This window comes from Stegodyphus dumicola, chromosome 3, assembly GCF_044657685.1.
Source record: "Stegodyphus dumicola isolate Sdum_Otavi_A_Nest chromosome 3, ASM4465768v1".
In the NCBI taxonomy this organism is placed as follows: domain Eukaryota; kingdom Metazoa; phylum Arthropoda; class Arachnida; order Araneae; family Eresidae; genus Stegodyphus; species Stegodyphus dumicola.
Window position 1 is genome coordinate 163,943,699 of NC_140770.1, and position 21,366 is coordinate 163,965,064.

The window sequence follows — 21,366 nt, forward strand, 5'->3', positions numbered from 1 at the left end:
CTGTAATTTAAGACACAATAACACGCCGAATAAATACTAATTCAGAAGTCAAACAACAAAAATCAGCGTTATATTTACCAAATTTTCACAGGACTAGTTTCGATGGTTTTACCGAACCACCATCTTCAGCTGCAAAACCGTAAATGAACCAGATAGGAAATAATGATTAGATAAGATAAGAAAGCCTGGACAAGAATAAGCAAGTGGCGCCATCTGTTGGTAAAACCAGAACTAAAACATAATTTCTTTAAAGGCCGAAGGCAAATTTGGATTGGAATTAGGATCGTTAACTAGAACAGAAAGATTTTTATGAATGTGAAATGCCTCTAGAAAATCCAGTTCTCCAATGGAAGATGTTTTTTGAATAATTTTGGCAGCAGAAAAACTGAAAGTGTGGTTTTCGGACCAACAATGTTGAGCAACAGAAGACTTCTGTGTTTCCTTTTTTCTAACATATGCCTCATGTTCCTTGACGCGAAATTTTAAGGCTCTCTTAGTTTGGCCAATGTAAATTAAACCACACTGGCAAGGAATCCTATAAATACCCCAGGAATTCATATCCGGAATGGGGTCCTTGAGTATGGAACTCGGAATTTTATTGATGGGAGAATAAACAATCCGAAAGTTAAATTTCTGCAAAATATGTGCAACTTTATAGCTAATTGATGGAAAGAAGGGAATGACAACAGAATTTTTATAATCTCCTAAAACAAGAGTGTGCCTTTTAGTGTGTTGAGATGAGAATTTTTTAACTGCTTGATTAATAATGTTGGGTGGAAAGCCCCTGTCAACTGCTATTGCTTTTAAATAATTTAGTTCTTCATCAAGGGCTAGTTTGGAGGAGCAAACTTGAAGAGCACGGAAAACATAGGAATAAAATGAAGCTAACTTTTGCTTAGTCGGATGACATGATTTAAAGTGTGGTGGAAGGCAAACCGATGAAGGTTTACGGTAAACCGTAGTACTGAAGTTGGATGTGTTACGTGTGACCAGAATGTCGAGAAACGGAAGAGAATTGTAAGTCTCAAGTTCAAAAGTGAACTGAATAGCAGGATCAATAGAATTCATTGTTGAAAGAACTTTATTTAAATCATCTTTATTACCTTCAAACAGAGTAAAAGTATCGTCTACGTAGCGGAACCATGCCGGGAAGTTTAAAGTTTCAAACAATTTTGATTCATAATAATGCATGTAGATATCAGCCAGGATGGGACTGAGGGGGCTATGGTGAATAATGATTTTACATCAAAAGAAATATTGTATCAAATTTAAGTATTATAAGTATTGTATCAAATTTAGGTACTGCCTCGTATCCATTAGCTAAATATTTAGTTTCTAGATTTTCAACTCTATTAGACAATAACATTTACACCATAAAAAATTCAATAGAGTTTGTAAAAAAAGTTAAAAACATTTCTCCTAGTAATTTACTCATGGTTTCTTTTGATGTAAAATCATTATTCACCAATGTCCCAGTGGAGGGTGCATTAAGATGTCTAGAAACCAGACTTCGCGAATTTCATTTCTCTTGCATCGAAATTGATGAGCTAATTTCTCTCACTCAACTCTGTTTGAAACAAACACATTTTGTTTTCCAAAATAAATATTACAAGCAAACTGAGGGATTAGCCATGGGAAGCCCCCTCAGTCCCATCCTGGCTGATATCTACATGCATTATTATGAATCAAAATTGTTTGAAACTTTAAACTTCCCGGCATGGTTCCGCTACGTAGACGATACTTTTACTCTGTTTGAAGGTAATAAAGATGATTTAAATAAAGTTCTTTCAACAATGAATTCTATTGATCCTGCTATTCAGTTCACTTTTGAACTTGAGACTTACAATTCTCTTCCGTTTCTCGACATTCTGGTCACACGTAACACATCCAACTTCAGTACTACGGTTTACCGTAAACCTTCATCGGTTTGCCTTCCACCACACTTTAAATCATGTCATCCGACTAAGCAAAAGTTAGCTTCATTTTATTCCTATGTTTTCCGTGCTCTTCAAGTTTGCTCCTCCAAACTAGCCCTTGATGAAGAACTAAATTATTTAAAAGCAATAGCAGTTGACAGGGGCTTTCCACCCAACATTATTAATCAAGCAGTTAAAAAATTCTCATCTCAACACACTAAAAGGCACACTCTTGTTTTAGGAGATTATAAAAATTCTGTTGTCATTCCCTTCTTTCCATCAATTAGCTATAAAGTTGCACATATTTTGCAGAAATTTAACTTTCGGATTGTTTATTCTCCCATCAATAAAATTCCGACTTCCATACTCAAGGACCCCATTCCGGATATGAATTCCTGGGGTATTTATAGGATTCCTTGCCAGTGTGGTTTAATTTACATTGGCCAAACTAAGAGAGCCTTAAAATTTCGCGTCAAGGAACATGAGGCATATGTTAGAAAAAAGGAAACACAGAAGTCTTCTGTTGCTCAACATTGTTGGTCCGAAAACCACACTTTCAGTTTTTCTGCTGCCAAAATTATTCAAAAAACATCTTCCATTGGAGAACTGGATTTTCTAGAGGCATTTCAGATTCATAAAAATCTTTCTGTTCTAGTTAACGATCCTAATTCCAATCCAAATTTGCCTTCGGCCTTTAAAGAAATTATGTTTTAGTTCTGGTTTTACCAACAGATGGCGCCACTTGCTTATTCTTGTCCAGGCTTTCTTATCTTATCTAATCATTATTTCCTATCTGGTTCATTTGCGGTTTTGCAGCTGAAGATGGTGGTTTGGTAAAACCATCGAAACTAGTCCTGTGAAAATTTGGTAAATATAACGCTGATTTTTGTTGTTTGACTTCTGAATTAGTATTCTGTAATTTGTTATTCTGTTGCATTAGGTATCCCAAAACATTTTCGCGCATATATTTTATGAGTTTTCAAAGTTTAAAACTGCTAACAACATTATGGTTTATTTAGGTTTATTTAATTATGGCAAAGCATAATTATAAATAATATATAATAAACATTATGTTCAGTTTTTATTACTTTCGGATCTTTGTGCAATAAGCATTTTAAAGGAAAAATCATTGGGCAAGAATTATTTTTAATTTCATTTTATTGAAATTGTGTTACAAATTTAGTATCTTTAAAATTATTAAATTACATTAGAACTGCTGTAAAACTGCTCCGAAGACTAGAGAATGAAAGAGGGTTCCAAGTGAGGCCTTGTTACACTCTGGGCTGTCGAACCAACAGAAGAAAATGTTACGAATTACCTATGTGTAAATCGTGAAGCCAGCCGCTTTTTTCTAGAGCATGTGTACGATAAGGTTAATGTGAATAATATATCTGTTTTTAACATACTTCATTAAAACGCTTCCTGTAAGATCTGTATTTTCTTTCTGCAAAACCGTTTCTTAAACTACTGATATTAGTCATCGGCAAATTAAATATTTCACTCTTCAACTTGTATATGATTCCCGTATATTTCAGGACATCTCAAATTTCAGTGAGCGATAATTCACCACCATTTGGATTTGACGATCCGGTCCCCTCTTTAACAGATGCCCTTTAAGTGGGGGAGAACGCAAGGAATATTTTACTTTTCTTGCCGCGTGTCTTCGGGTTGTAATTGTAAGCATGTCCGGTGAGCAATCGGCAGATTCTGAGTTCTAACTCCGACTAGCGCATTTCAGATTTTTTATGCTTTCTGCTCCGAAACAAACCTAATGATAATACACTTTTACTAACTAATCTATAAAAATTGGAAGATCGTATAAAAAATTACTCTTTCAACAACTGCAAAACTGATTTTTTTTTTAATGCAACAGTATGAATATTTTCCTTATTTAAAGCATTTTTATAATTGGAAGTATATGTCTACAATCAATAGTTTCAAAAATGAAGAAAGGACAGATACACTGTATATGACTTGAACTGAATTTATAACACAGTTGCTGTTTGGTTAATGTACAAACTCTTTAGTCTCTCAAAAAAGCAATGTCATGTTCCTAAGAAATCTTCGGGAATATTTTAAAAACGCAAATTAACAGCACGGAACATCAAGCAATCTGCTGCAGTTTGCGCTAAATGACATAGACACATCTTAGGTTGATTAATGACGTGTAATTTATTTTAAATGCATTAGAATTTTATTTAATGTCCCTTGTAATTATTTTAGAAACTCGTAATAATGAGTTTTCTCATTAACCTGCTATTTTGCATAAAATCTGAAAAATAATTCTTTTCTGGTTTTGAAACTTGTGACTCATTGCATAAAAAGTTAGCATCTAATAAGATTCTGTCGTAACATTTACGTGACAGGTGATGTAAATTCCTGTCTGAGGTGAGTTTTTGTATTGTTATCGAAATTGTAGAAGAGTGTTCGTATTTTCATAAAATACCTTTCTAAATTAGCAGGCGAAATTTAAATCTGCTTTATTGCGTATGATGCATGTCTTGCTCATTACTTTATTTTTAGTGCTTTGGGTAATATTTAAAAATTAAGTTTCCAGGAACATTGAATTCCATAGGAAATGCCCTTTTTTATACGCAATTTTAATGGATAAAACTTTATTACTGATCATTATAATGAATTTGCAGTATTTTAAATATAAAGTAATACAAATATAAAGTAAGAATTTCTATAAATACCCAATCTATCTGGAAAAGAACACATTTTAATCTTCTTCGTCAGAACCCAGACACTCTTCTCCAGAGCTAATGAAGAGTCATTTGAAACCTCATCTAAATCAGCATTCTGAGTCCTCATAATATAAGGTATTTCTTCCACTTTCTTGGCATGCCTTCCTGGTGTGGTGGTCTGCACACTGGGCCGGTATTCCAGAAGTACGCTCTTCGATTCCCGGCGAAGACTTTGTTAATTTTTCATGTTGCCTGCTTCTTAAAAATCCCAATGTCTCTACAGTGGCGCCCGAACTAAAAGAGTCGTGGATGATGAATCTCCACACCAAGGATTTGGCGATTGGATCCCCTAAAAACCCCAGTCGCCGTTTAAAAGGGGGAGTATATAAGGTATTTTTCCCGCCTTCTTGGCATGTCTTCGTGGTGTGGTGGTCTGCACGGTGGGCGCGTATTCCAGAGGTCCGAGTTTCGATTACCGGCGAAGACGTTGCAAATTGTTAATCTTTCCTGCTTCCAAAAAAATCCTAATGTCTCTACAATACAAAAAACTGTCCTCTATGCCATCCTCTTCTTGATTCCGCCAAGTTCTTGTGATTTTCTCAGTTGGGGATCTCCCGAAATGCCTCTTTGCAGTCCTGTTCCCATGTTCTTTAGCATACGCAATCACAAGTAGCTTGTATGCTATGTTATAGCAATGCCGACTTGTTTTTGAACCATAATTTTCCAAGAAAATTGAAGAATAGAAATTTCACACACTTAAAAATCGCTCACCAAAAATTAAACGAACCAACTCATACGTATTCACTGAACTCTACGTACTCTACGTGCTACTCTACGTATATGCCCAAACTCCAGGAGGAAACAAGAAAATAACGAATAACTCTGAATAAACTGAGTATAAGACGCAACCGTTTTTCAGACCTATTTTCAAAGAAAAAGAGCGCGTCTTATACGCCGGCAAATACAGTGCCTTTTTTTTTAAGTAAGTGCAGATAAAACTGAAAATATTTTTGCTTTCTAATAACACTGCATATCTATGACACATATAAGGTAATTCTTTACGAGTAGAATAGCTTAAGAAAACACGAATTTAAAATCTGAATATCTTCTGAAAATAGATAATTAAAATATGCCCTATAACTTGTGAGGGAATGTTTACTTAGCACTGAGAGGGAACCTAAATATATGTGATACTAAATTCATGTTTAATGCAAATTTCATCTTGACCTAATCATACTAGTCTATGAGGGATAAAGCAGTGGATTGTAGAGGAGATACAACAGAATGTTAATAACATCCTTTTTAATATGTTCTTGCTGTGACTTATCTCAGAACAAGCCCACGAAATTCATCGTGGCAAGAAGAATAAGATATCGCCTAATCGTTGGCTAAAACTTTTAGCATCCTAGAAGTGACAGTACGATTTCGCTCAGTCGTACCCTACCATCAACCTCTCGAGAGGGCTTTCGGCTCGTCATGTATTTTGAGTGCCCCATGCCGCAAAGACACTGTACATTTACAAACAGCCCTGTCTTCTCCAGGATTCGAACCTGGGCCCTTCGGTACGCAGTAGGCTTCCCTAGTAACTATACCGTTTGGGCGGAATGAATAGGAAAAAGAAAAGGTATAGAAAAGGGGGGAAAGATAAAGGGTAATTTAAGGGGTGTTGGAACCCAAAAATCTTCAAAACATTGTGATTTCGTATTTTCAAATTCTCTACACTTTTATGTTTCTAAAAATACCATTCTTTAATCTCCATGAATATTAGAACTGTAAAAATTCTAGTTTTAATTTGTCATCGAATGCTTTTATAAATGAGGATTTTTACATAAAAACGCGTTTTTCTCCAAACGTGATTTTTTATACTCGATGTACCTTTTCTCAGGAGCTACTGCTCACAGGTAGCTACAGTTTGTATGGCTTATTTATTAGGTTTCCTAATATTTACTGAAATGAGCTTTTTGTGATAAACTGAGAAAAAAATTTTAAAATTTTTTTATGTGAGAAAAGTGCTAAATTGTACTATGCCTAACAAAATATTCTGTAAATTACTCTAAAATTCAAAATGTTTAAAAGCTCATTTTAGTACAATCAGATAGGTATACTTTAATTACACATAAAGTTTCAAGCGTGTATCTACAGCAGATTTCGAGAAAAGGTACATGGAAAATGGTCAGTGTAGGTATAGGTTTTTCTGATACCCCTTAAACTAAATTCCCATTATTGTTAGTCCAAAGAGGCTGTGTCCCTGAAGGACTATTGTTTTCGTTTTGCGATTTTGCGTTGAAAACTTTAAAAGGCTGTATCACTTTTTAAATCGTTGTCACCAAATACTATCGCCCTGTATTATATTTGAAGAAATTAAATAATGAAGAATCTGCATAAATGTATGTATGTTTCTTGCACTGTGATAAAACAACGGTACCTAAAGCCATCCAATTTTTAATGACGTAATCCTCCTACGAATATGGGCAGTGGAAGACTGAATTTGAAATCTGAAATTTGTTTCATATTTTGTTTCATGTTTTGTTTAAAATTATCGGTTTCATATTTTGTAAAACTTTAACGAATTTTTGATTAAATAAACTCAACGACTTGAAAAGAGAGCAAAGGCAACACTTTACGGGGAAAAACCTTTTTATCCCTAGCGCGCGGAACTGTGTATCGGAAATTCTAAAGATATGGTCATTTTTAAAATTATTTTGCAACATTGCTGTGGAACTGAATTTTGTAGTTTAAGTGCAAAGAACATGATATTTGATAAATAAAGGTAACACACAAACCGTTAAAAAAACGCGCCTTTGGACGTAATTTAAAATCTGATACCTTTCAGATTATTTTTCGTGTTTTAAAATAGTCACCAAAAGTAAAAATGAAGCTGCTAAATTATCCTTAATTTAAGCACTTCTTCCGTCAGTATTAAATAACTGAAAATACCAAAACAGAAATTTTTCTTTTACATCACAAACTATTTAATGGCTAATTTTTCATTATTTTATTTTGAATATTTACCTGGTTGTTCTCTTTTGCGATGAAATGTTTCTTCGTGATATTTCTTCTTTTAACGTTTATCTATGCGCTTAAGAAGTGATTAAAATCTTTGTAAATGATCATGTTTATATACAAACGTAGCACATATTGTATATGAAAGCTAAAATATAATCTTATTAATAATAACTCTTACGTGTTTTGTTGTTGTTTTTGTCATTTTCTTCTTCTTTCATCTGCATTAATTAGAAAAACCACAGAAGGAGCAAATTTATCCTTTAAAGTTTTGAAATTTGTTCTAATAACTACTCCAAAAATTTAGTATTTAACTCTTTGTATTAAAATTAACTTCCGATTATCTGAAGATGAATTAACCAGGTTGCAAATAAACGGGCCACTGTCTTAAAAAAATGGTAAGCTTCCTTATTGAGGAATGATGGGAATGTTATTATCATAAACCATCAACATAAAACAAAGTCTCCAGAAAATTTCAAAAATATAAACGAAAAATGTATGGTATAACAACAACGATATTAGGTGATGTCGTAGTAACTAGGAGTTGTATTTATCAACAAGAGTGGGCAATTTAATTTGCGTAATCTGGAATATATTTACGTTGTTAAATCATTCTTTAAAAATATATATTGCTTAATATTTGAAACAAATTAATATTATAGCAATTAATATTCGGTTTCACACTGAATCCCTTAATCATACACTGAAATACACTGAATTCTTAACAAATTAATATTATAGCAATTAATATTCGGTTTCACACTGTCCAAGTACGACAATACTGTTAATGCCTCATTTCAATACATGTGAGCTGGATAATTTACATTCTGGCAAGAAAGTGTGAACTGAAAGCAAGAGAGCGGTAGGAGAGCTGTTCAAATATAGAATGACTGTAAATCAACTTGATTAAATCCCTGCAAATGTACCGAGTAAAGTTGTACCAAGGTGCATAGTTCAGTATCTAATGCTGATGTTCACAGAAGCTGTTGGATGGCTGTGCTCAAGAAGGTTAGGGAATAGAGGCGTTACCGTAGTCTGTCTGGAGGTGGTTAATTTGCGTCTTCCACTTCTACGTGTACTTCTTTCTTGTGTAATGTTAAGTGCCCTCATTTTAATCGTGATTTTCAGTTTACCGCGGACTTCATCCCTAGCTTTATGCTTGTTAATCGTAGTTAAACGTATTATCAAGTTTCAAGCTTGCTTCTGACATGTTTCTTTGATAATTTTAAAACACGTTTGGAGAGTCATTAGATTTTTTGAAGCACGAAACATGAAAAATGAGCAATGCCCTCGCCGGGACTCGAACCTGGACCTCTGGAATGCACGCCTAGTGTGCTACCGTTGTAGAGACGTTACGTATTTTTTGGAAGCAAGCAAGATGAAAAATGAGCAACCGCCTTCACCGCGAATCGAACCGGACCTCTGGATACCGGCCCAGCGTGCAGAACCACTACACCACGACGCCATGCCAGAAAGGCGGGAGAAATACCTTATACCATTACACTACGAAGACATGAAGAAAGGAGGGAGAAAACTACATACTTCCCCTTTTAAAGGGCGACTGGGGATAAGGGGACCTTATAGCCACATCTTGGTGGTAAAAAATCATCATCCTCCAGCTTTAGTTTGGGTGACTGTAGATTCATTAGATTTTTTTTGAAGCAAGAGACATGAAAAATAAGCAATGTCCTCAACCGACTCGAACCTGGATTTTTCGAATCCGCGTCGTGTACGCTACCATTTCACCAGGAAGGCATAAAGAATGGAGGGAAAAAATACTGTATAAGTTCTTTTATTTTTAATGTAAAAGCTTGTCCGACTTTTATTCATTTTGATGTTCTTTTCTTTTTCAGATCGAACTCCATCATGAAATTTCATGTCTTGGCCAAAGACGAAGATTCAGAGGAGCTGAAACTGACAATAGAGCAGATGTTAAAACTCGGAAAACTTGGTAGTTTCGACTTCGATCACGATTATCAAGAGATATATTTTGAGCCAGGTGAGGCAAATGTAGTTCAAAATCTAACATTTTGTCTAAATTTATTTCAAAATTACTATTGCTAATGCCGTATAGCATTATTTCTAATATTCAGTGCTTAATAATAAGATAGCAAATTTTATCCGATATATACGCCAAAACACTTGTAGAGATATTAGGTTTTTTGAAACAGGAGAGATGAGCAGCGGATTCGTCGGGACTCGAACTACGGTCCTCTCGAATACGCGCCGAGCGCACTGACCACTACACTACAAAGGCGGAAGAAATACCTTATATACTCCCCCTTTTAAAGGGCGACTGGGGATTAGGGGACCCAATAGCCAAATCCTGGTGGAGAGAATCATCACCCACAATCCTTTTAGTGCTGACTACTACACCACGAAGGCATGCCAAGAAGGCGAGAGAAATACCTTATACACTAATGAATAGTAACTGAATTTTTAAAGACAAAATATCATTTCCTGGGCAGAAAATTACTATTACCACGTTTGTTTAATCTGTTCTTAGAAAAGGACATTCATTGGTTGATGAACAAAAAGTAATAAAGTAAAGAAAGTGTAGTACGTCATCGTTTTTTTATTAATGCTTTGTAGGCTTCGTGTTTGCCGAACCTTGCACTTCAGTCTAATATATACATTCTGGTCAGTTTTCCTTGGAAAGTTCTTCGCGAAAGCATCCCTCTTTTTAGGCTGATGCTCTTAATGTATTTTACCGTAATCAGATAAATAATTACAAGAAGAACATAAACATTCATTGAAATTAATGCAATAGGGCTTATTTAAAACGCAGTTCGGTTGGTTTAAGTTTCACTTTCTGTTATAACGATAAATCAACAATAAAGTTTTAAAAAACATCGACTTTCAGATTGCGAACTAAACTGTTTATACTGTAAAGTTTCTGTTAGAACTTGAAGCTTAAGTCCTGCAGACACTACTAAACAAGCAGAGACTTATCCCTACGTCTTTAAACAGCTCAGAAAATACTAAAGAAGGTTAAAATAACCTTTTTATCTAGTACCCGTGACTGAAGAGGCACAAATTGTGCTACAGACGGAACACCCATCATTTGTAGATATTTAAATTAACATAACAGACAATTAAATTCAGACATTGATAACGTAGTTTAAGACTAAGGATAAAATAGACTAAAAAGTAAGGTGGCTCAGATATTTTACAGCGTCGTATTTATAGGAGTAGGCTAGCGATATGTTATAACTGGAATATAACTTTTAAGCAGAGCTGCCCAAGCACACTAAGTGCAAGATGCGGCTGCCATATCTGTTACTGTTACTTATGCTCACTTGTCTGGCCGTGATCTCGTGGCAAGTAGCCTCAAATTCCTCGTGGCAAAGATCACAAGATTATGCCTGTTGTTGGCAACAGCCAACGAGCACCTTACGGGAGACAGTGCGATTTAGCTCAGTTCCGCCCCCAATTTTGATGGAGAACACCACGGGGGTACAGGTCCGAGATTCTCCGACCCCCCTCTCCCCTTCCACCAAACCACACGACAGGACTTTCTGCTCGCCGCATATTTAGAGTACCGCCAAGCCCTCCGGGATTCGAACCCGGGCCCTTCGGCACGGCAGTCAGCGACGCTAACCACTATACCGGTTGGGCGGCGCGGTTGCCAGAATCTTAGAAATATAGATTAAAAAACCTTCCGCTGAAATACACACAAGTATAATTTGCCTTCTGGTGGGTAACATTGAAATGAGAGTTATAGTGAAGACTTAAAATAATTGGTTAATTAACGTGAGATATTTTATAATACGTCAGTAAATAGATCCTGTAAATTCTATCTCTTCACCATAATTAGAACACATATTAAGAATTAGAACAGAATTCAAAATTCTTGGTTTAATTTTGGCTTCAAAAAAGAATTTTTTAACGCCTTATATTACGTTGCTATGTATAGAATCGATTGGATTTTATGGCTGTCACAGAAGGTCGAAAAGCTTAGGAGTCATTGATGACGTCAAGTGACTTGATTCTCTCAGCCTAACTAGACAGGATTTGTTATTTCAGATGGCTGCGGGTAAACGTTGTGCAATTTAACTTTCGCGTTCTTTTACAAAATGACTAGTTTTAAAACCCTTTCGTTTTCACAGTCTAAACTTTGTTTAAATACTATAAAATGAGGTAATACGGAGGCTATTCGCACATATTTTAGATGATTTTTATTGTATTTACAGAAATATTTTACCTAAAAGTTTTATGTTTGAAATGTTCCATTTGGTAATCCTAATTATTCGCCATCTTTCTATATCTTGCTATAGTTTAAAAGCCTTTTTTAGTATCGCAAGAAGTATTTTATGCCATTCCTCTTAACAGTTCCTTTCCAAGTCCAAAGAGGATTGTAGGTCGACGTTTGGATAATTCACTGGCAATTTTGAATAACATAATCTTCCACCCGAATACGAACACGTGGAACCCCGAATTTTGAATTTTGGAATTATCTTATTACCTATTTCATACTTTATAAAACTTTAACGAACTTTTGTTTAAACACTCAACAATATCAAAGCAAGCAGTGGCAACACTGTACGGAATAAAACATTATCTCCAGCGCGCGAGACTGTCTAACCGAAATTCTAAAGATACGTTATTTTAAATATTTTTAGCCTAAAGGAGCGTTAGCCCGAACGCTTCGGAACGTGCATTGTGTGTAAATGAAACAAAAACGCCGCTTTGAGCTTAATATAAATTCTGAAAGCTTTCAAATTTTTTCCCTTTTTCTTTCCTTTCTTTTTTATTTACTTATTCTGTGTATTTAATTTTTTATTTTCTTCTTTTAATATAATTTTAAGTCTCCGATAATCATTACCGTTAACGTTAATGAATTTGATTAAATGTACTTTTTAGCTTTTCAATTGAAAATTATCCGTAGATAATTTTAAAAAACTATCAGCATTCTTTAATTTAAAAAAAAAAAAGAAAAAGAAAAAGATGAAAGAACTAAACTGCAACCGCATAATTATCTGACGGAAGTCCTAATGCTTTTCGGATATATCCGATACATTCGACTCATTCTTTTCTTCTTCTATTTTCCGACCAAATTTTCAATTAATTCTCGGCAATTAACTTCGAACAAAACATAAGTGACCGATATAATTAGTGAAACAAAAAGCAAACAAATCAAAAGACAGATGCATTACGTTCTTGACGAAGAATGAGACATTTAAATCTCAAATGAAAGCACACTAGCTCATTTTTACGTTCTTTTAAGAGACGACAAATCTTCAACAATTAACAAAGTCTCTTGGAACAATTTATTAAGATTTTTGATTAATTTTTCAGTTCTCGGTATGTTTTTGAATACAAATAAATAATTTCATTAACCTCTTTTGGTTTCTGTTTTCCCAGCAGACCACCTTTAATTGTTTGACCGGAATTTATTTACTGAAGTTTTAAGAATTTAAATGTGTGGCGACGCATTTTTAAGCCAATTTACCTCAAGTGTTCGATCGAGTTAACGGTTTTTTTATCTTTCCTTAAAGGTATTTGAGAATTTCTTTTTAAGTATAACCGTTATTTTTACGTAGAAAGAATTATTTGGTGAATAAAAGCAATTATTTCTCACTTGAGAAAACATTTAAAGTGATTAACTTAAAAAGCTAGAAAGCTGGTTAAAAGCTAGATTCTTTATTTGCTTCATTAGGTTTGGTGAAAATATACTGTGGCGATGCTTCATTAAAATTTTCGGTAAGGAATAAGGCACCATATTTAACTCTTTGAAATCCAGACCCTTCACTAAGCTGTATCCTCAAAATACCCGAACCGCCCGAAATACTTTTCCAGTTTCACTGCAATTTCCTCCCCTCCCCGTCCATTAACGCAGAAAATAGGTGTGAATATTTCCAATGACATCCTTTGTACTTTCTAGCAAAGATTCCATTAGCCTTTGACCCCGTTCTTTATAAAACTATTCTGAAGGTCAGATCAACAAGCCTTTCCGGCTTTGTTATGATCACGACTGAGATTTTGTTTATTTCCATTATTTTTATGGGAAGGAATAAATTGTTTAAAAATAAATATAATCCTTAAATATTTAAACTGCTCTTTTATTGCTGTTTAAAGCTTAAAAGCACACTGTTCCACAAAAGAATCAACGACGAAATGTCACGATCAACCAAAAGATAAAAAAAAAAACCTCTTAGGAGAAGCTGTCTGCAGTAAACTGATACAATGCATTTGGGGAAAGTGCACCTGCTACTGCATACCTTAGGGGGAGGGAAGAAAAGAAGATTACTATCTCGGCCGTTTTCGGGCGGTTCTGGTTGTTTCAATGTAGGGCCGGGTCGGGCGGATTGGATGTGAAGGTAAATATATATACACTCAGGTGGCTTTCTGTCATCCGCTTTGATCATCCATTCTTACAACACACAGCCCGCCAGAGACGATTGGTAAAATCTCTGAACTCTGGTAGTTCAATACGGGGTCGAATCCCGGCGAACAGACTGGCTTATTGGCTGCTTTCGCAGTTTTCCCAATATGCAGCGCGTGCACGAGCCAGTTTCTTTTACAGAGTGCATCCACGAAAGCACCCCTCCCTTGGACAAGTTAGCCCTGAATTGTTTTGACATATTCAAATAAACTAAACTTCTCTTTCTACCTTCTTTTTTCTTTCATAGCGAGAACCAAAGCCTATATTCATTCGTATTCAGAACTTTAGTTTTCAGAAGCTTTTGCGCCCTTTTGGGCGGATTTTTTTCCGCTTTTTAATTTCTCAGTATTCATTTTAAACATTAAAGACATAATTTATCCTTTTTTTCACGTATAAATAAGTAAGTACATAAGTAAGGTAAAGAGGATTCAAGTAAATTTTAACCGATCCAATACGAAAAAAAATGAGGGTATCGGTTTGAATTTCAAAGACGAGAAAAGGCCTATCGGCTTTCAAACCTATCGGCTCTTATTTTCAAAAGTTCTTAATAATTGAAACATGCTAAATATTACTGGAGGAGTTAAAACAACAAGAAGAAGCTTTTAATGGTTATGAGATGCCCAGGATACGATTTGCGCGCAAAGATTTAACACAGAGAATTTAAAAACAAAAATTTAACTTTTTTTTTAATATAAAAATAGATTTGTTATAAGTTTTCACCGATAGATGGTGCTTTTCGTTTTAGTCTAAAACGCTGAAATAAAAATAGGTATTACATGGCAATATTGCGTACATTTACGTGCATATTGCAGTAATAAAAAAGTGTAATATTCTATTATGATCTCTTTGCTATACATGTTTTTTTTTATTTAATTAACTAAATGCAGCTGGTATACGTATCATCGTATTTATCATCGTATATGAAGTGTGTACTTTTACTTTCCGCATCGCGAGAAAATGAGCGTAATTTGAAACACCTTTCTACAAAAAAAAAATGCTTTGCCCTAATTCTTCAAAGAGAAAGTTTCCATTGGCATTTTTTAATCTGTCATTTATTTTTAAGTTTATGTGTATTAACAGCCAAATAATGCATCTTTCGCTTTTTATCTTTTCATTTATTATTTTATTTTTTTATTGCGCTAGTAGGTCAGCTTAATAACTTCCCTAATTTACAAAACTGCATTTTAAAAAACTTAGAAAATCGCCAAAGAGCGCTTTATCGCCAAATCTTCTTATCTTTTATGAATTTCAGAAGCCTAATTATAGAGTATCAACAGCTTAATTTCTCATTATTATGCATTTGTAAATGAGCAGATTTCTATACATTATTTTCAGAAAATTTGAGTGTTCAAGATTGAGAGGCTTTCCTTGAGCGTTTTGCCGTTTGCGCAATATTAGCTATTTGTAGCCAATAAACGCGAAGATCAATTGCGCTTTTGCCGGAATACGAATCACAATTCTTCCAGTTGGCAGCCGGAATTCCTAACCACTTACACCATGAGAACACATTCGGGGGATGCGATAATTCCTTACATTTGCTGTCATAATTCTAAGTTTCTCTTATATAGATATAAGTTTAACTCTCTAATAGTTCTTCACGAAACGGGAAATGAAATACCGTATATCCCAGCTTATAACGCGCACCTGTAATTTCAAACTACGTTTTTTTAATTTTTAGGTATATTCGCTGTATAATGCGCACCCTTTTCTTTATGAACAAACCTTAAAGATACAATCTTAAAGATACTGTTATCTTTTGAAGGCATTCAATCCAAGATTTTTCGAAGACGTTTCGAAAAATGATATACTGCAGTCACAAACGATAAGGGGAACAATATGTATGTGGGAAAAGTGCTTGGGGGAGTAAATCTGCAAAAAGGGTTGGTGGTATTCAATTCAATGCAGGTGTGCACAAGAATGTTATTCTAAGGTTTCGAGAAAAGGGGATACATAAATTGGATACGAATGTCCTTCCGACCCGAGTGAATTCGCAGAATAAGGACCTGTAGTCATTTGAAGCCGGGATTTTAAAGTGAACATCGAAGGCTTTTCTAGTCGCATTTCCTTTAGCTGAAATGCATTTGATGCAGTTTTCAATAATTATGCCATCTGCCAAACGAAACAAACACAGTGCTCGTTTCAAATCCAAAACCATTCAGTTTGCGGAAGAAAATGGAAAACGTGCTGCAGCAAGGCTGTTTGATATTGGTAAAAGCCCCATACGTAAGTGGAAGAAAATTGATATCACAATAATTAATATGCAAATTAATGAATATGATTTGCCAAAAAAAGGTAATGAAATGGCCTATCCTAAAAGAAAGTGTTACCGACTGAGTGCTAGAAAATCACCAAAGCCGCTAGTAATAGCACTTAGGTACATGCATACGGTATTTCTCCCGCCTTCGTAGCGTGCCTTCGTGGTGTAGTTGTCTGCTGGGCGCGTATTCCAGAAGTCCGTGGTTCGATCCCCGGCGAAGGCGATTGCTCATTTTTCATCTCGTCTGCTTCCAAAAAATACCTAATGTCTCTACACATGTAGAAATCATATTTTTTTTTTTTTTTTTTTTTTTTTTTGTTCATCTTTTTCTTACTTTTAAATCTATCATTTTTATATCCGGCATATAACGCCCACCCGTAAATTTCGATCTCATTTTTTTCTACTAAAAATGCGCGTTATACGCCAGAATATACGGCATATTATTTCGCTTTGATTCTGTTCTTTGAACCCCTAAAGGCATGATGTTTCTTTCAAAGATATATCATAATACCCTTCTTTCAATAACGGAAGAAATTTATTTTTATAGCATTTATAGTTACAAAATTACGTTAAAGAAAAAATTCCTGGTATAATTATAGTAAAACGTTAGCCGACGGAACTTCTTTATCTCGCTAATTACAATCTGCAGTACGTTCTCTCCCCACCTAATTTCTCCAGTTATCCAATTTAAAATAAACTAAAAAAAATGTCTGAAGGATTCATGAAAAACATTCGAAAAACCTCTTTTGTCGTTCCTTTCTTTACTACAGCATTAGAATGCAGCCATTTCATCTATACACTAGTAACATAATTGAAGAGGGGGATAAAGCGAACTCAAGATATAAGTTTCCTTTTCCCTCGAGTATCATTCGAGTTCTTCATTGCATGAATAATGCCTGTTTAACCCATGAAGAGGAAAGAATGGAGAACTGGAGAAAAAATTCTTCTAGAACCGCTTGTCAGCACGTAACCTTCATTAATGATTTTGAAGGCAGGAATGAATCCTAATGCCGTTTCCTTTTATTATCTTTCTTCCGCCAGAATTACCTAGAGAACAATTCTTCACGTGTTGCATTAATCTTGAACTTTTACTGTACGCGTTAGAGAAATCCCGAAGAATAGAAATCTTCCTAGCACGTACATTTAATGTGAACAGAAACATTAAAAGGAGCTCTTAGCAATAGATGTTGTTGTACTGGAGTTACAGATGTTGTATAACTGAAGAATTATTAAAAGGCTTCTGTCATAGTTAAAATCGTAAAATGATAGGCCATTAAAAAAATATGCATTTCCACAGAATTTGAAACTTTCGTACCTTTTCCATCGTTTGTAATTATATCTAACAGTTAATCTAATTTTTAGAACACAGTAAAGAAACAACGGGTTAGCGTGAATGAAGAGCCACTATGGTCGGTACAATGGTTGGCCAAGAATGTGGGTTGCATTCCCACATAATACTGGATAATATTGTTGCTTTTTTACGGGTTCGGGGATTTGGAGCGATTAACGACGTCACTTGATGAAATATCAAAACACAATTTATTTAGCCAGTAGGACAGTTCCAAAATCCCGTTTACAGTCGTCAAAAACTGCGACAAACACGCTGAAACAATCAGTAAGACAGCCATCAGGCTATCGGGCTATAAAGGTGAAGATAGTTTCACAACAAAGCATTAGAGTGCAGCTCACGACTCGTTCGATCGCTCTCGGAACTCGACGTACTCTCGAGACTCTCCATGCTACAACTCGCGATGCACTCGACGCGGCATTCGATAGTCTGAATGATGCACACTCTGCACTCGATGACCAACTCGACACTAGACTGACGATCAACTCGATAGATTCTCGAGACACTCGATTAGACTAAACGATCGACTCGATAGACTACGAGACACTACTACTACTCCACGTACAAGCAGGTTTTTATAGCTTTTCAGCTGTTCTAGAATGTTCTCCATCCGTCCATTGCACATCGCCAATTCTGTCGCCAAATGGGCGATTTCTCTCCAAATATGGCAACTCTGCGATTCTTGCCATTTTCTAGTAATCCTAAACCCGCTTTGCGGGGAAGTTATCTTAACGCAGCCTGCACATCTCGTAACACTGCCTATCCCAAGGCCTGCACTCCCGGGCAGCACAATCCTTGGTCAGAAGCAAAATTCGATACAAACAAAGTGTAATAAAACAAACAAGCAACATAACTAAAGAAACAAATATTTACACAATGTACAAGTTATATACACACATTAGCCACATAATAATTTTAAATTTCATAATATATAATATTTTATAATATTTTTAAATTTTATAAGTCCAAAATGAATTTCACTTTCAGGCTTTCCATTAAGTTATACCCGGGTCAAATACTCTTTCACTGCAGCTCTCAAAAATATTTCTGTTTTGCGTATCACAGTCTGAAGATTCAGTCCTTTCAGACTCTCCATCCACAGGAAGATCTGAAACAGTTTGTTCATTACTCTGAAGTTTATCAGCGTCATGTGTACAGTTCACCTCGGTACTTTCAACAGTTGGTACACTGCTAAAAAAAACATGGGACAGTGCTATATCTCCCGTCCTACTGGGCCGATTGACAAAATTCAAATTGCGTTTTTTATGTCTCGAGAGCGCGACTTAGGATATATATTAGATTTATATATAGCACTATTCTAACATAGGTATTTTGACACAAAATCGGACTTTTTCTGAAATAACATACCATTTTTTTTCATATTTTGATTCTACGACTCAAATTATGCCAGAATACCAAGTTTTGTAAAAATCGTACGAGTAGTTTTTAAAATATTAGCTCTCAAAATTTTAGCTCCTCAATGTTAATTGAATTTGGCAAATATTTATTAATATCTCTTTTTTTTATTAAACTTTTTGATTTTTTCTCTCACATTTCGAAATTAGGTTCATTCCAAATAAAATTTACCAATTTTTGTGTTTTATTTTTTAAATTTCTATTTTTAAATAATTTTTAAAAATTTTTCGAAAAACATTTTGAATTATAACCTATAAAATTTTTACCATCATCTTACAATAGGTGTATTTTTAAGCATATCCGCAAAAAATTACTATTTTATTCAAAATTTTCTAAGATATACACGAATTAACATATTTTCGAGTTTTGAAATTTGGCATCTTTTTTTTGAGCGATAATAACACCAAATGTGGTTTATGGGTTTTTGTTACAGTGAATTGCCACAGCTATTTTTAACTTTAAATTTCAAGTAAAATTTTACGGAGAATTAATTATATGACGTGTTTCCCTCAATGATGCGTAATAAATATTTATTAATACTATATGAAAAGCTATTTTTTTAAATTATAGATGATATTATTCAAATTTTTAACTATTTTTTTTTAATTTCCTCTATTAAAACAAATAAGAGTAAATTTTTGTAAGAGTAAATTTTTACTTCCGGCGTTTTATCGTCTGCTACTTTACTTCGTTTAAATCGAATTGTCTAAAACTGAGAATTTTCGTTTGATATTTATTTAAATTTTATGACATTAACTGCATAATTTATTTCTAAACAAACTGTTCCCTTTGAAGTGGCTGAAAGAGCGGCTGATACTATCATCCACATTTTTAAAGCACAGTATAACATCTTTCTAGAAACATAAGATTTAGAATAATCACTTTTATAAAAGTCAAATTAGGATATAAACATACAACCCTCTAGAGACTGAATTATTGGAAGTTCAATGGTTTTGTAGAAATGATCTGCAACTACTTAATGGCTGGAGAAGTCAGCAGATTCTGTGGACAAGTAAGAATAATTATATAAACGACACCCAACATTCTGGATTCAATTAACAACGAGGATACGATGTTTATTAAATGAATTTAAGAAGTTTTAAAACATAAAAATCAACTCATTTTTTATCCTAAATGTATTTTTGTGCGTATCATATTTTCATAATATCCTTAAAATTCTAACTTAGAATTTAATTGTCAAGAACAGAATCCTAATCATCAGTAATATAATAAGTAATTATTACGGTTATTAATAAATCCTTCTTATAAAGTAATTGCAAATATTTCAAAAAACTTTCTGTCTGAATGAAAATATTTTTCTATGCAAATATTTTTAATTTTATATTAATCAAGATTGCACACGATATTATTTATTTGCACTTCAATTCTTACCGTCAGTTCTAGTAGAAGTTACAAATCAATTATATTTAATTAAGGATTGGATTGGATTATTTAATTATAGCAAAGCACACGAGGGCTATCTGCCTAAGGGGAGTCTTGCCTTCGTGGAGGACTTTCTAAGGGAAACTGGCTCGCATACACGTTACACATGGGGAAAATTACGAAAACGCCCATGTAGACAGCCCGTTCGCGGGATTCGAACCTCGGACCGAACTACCAGTGTTCAACGTCTTTACCGCTCGGCCGCTGGTGGGCTATTTAATTAAGGAATGACCATCTAACTTTAGAAACAGCGTACCGTAACAGCAATTCAATTATTGGCACCATATCTTTCATGTTACTCCCGATTGGCAAGCTACATGATTTTTAATGAGTATTCGGGTTTTTGCTAGTAACTTCACTTGGAAATCTCGCTTAAACTAGGTTAGTTGGTTATTTGAACATAAAAAGAACATGGGAGTTATTTTATTAAGATGCTTTCATAGAGAACCTTTGTAAAGAGAACCTAGAAAACCACGAAAACACCCATGCGACCAGCCCGTTCGCAGGATTCGAAACTCGGACTGAACTACCAGTGTTCAACGTCTTTACCGCTCGGCCGCTGGTGGGCAATTTAATTAAGGAATGACCATCCAAGTTTAGAAACAGCGTACAGTAACAGCAATTCAATTATTGGCGCCGTATCTTTCATGTTACTCCCGATTGGCAAGCTACATGATTTTTAATGAGTATTTGGGTTTTTGCTAGTAACTTCACTTGGAAATCTCGCTTAAACTAGGTTAGTTGGTTATTTGAACATAAAAAGAACATGGGAGTCATTTTATTAAGATGCTTTCATAGAGAACCTTTGTAAAGAGAACCTAGAAAACTACGAAAACCAACCATGCAGCCTGGGTTAGACTGCAACAAACAATTAGTATTTAACAATCTTCAAATGCTAGGCAACTGGTGAA

General features: G+C 34.7%; 1 protein-coding gene across 2 annotated transcripts in view; it reads left to right on the forward strand.

Annotated features, from left to right (window-relative positions):
* Positions 1-21,366, forward strand: part of LOC118186215 (uncharacterized) — a 695,790-nt gene that overhangs the window by 521,612 nt on the left and 152,812 nt on the right. For both annotated transcript variants that reach the window (XM_085813564.1, XM_085813565.1), the window contains exon 9: positions 9,460-9,605. In XM_085813564.1, coding sequence (XP_085669690.1) covers positions 9,460-9,605 — 146 coding nt within the window. The remainder of the gene's footprint in view (positions 1-9,459; positions 9,606-21,366) is intronic.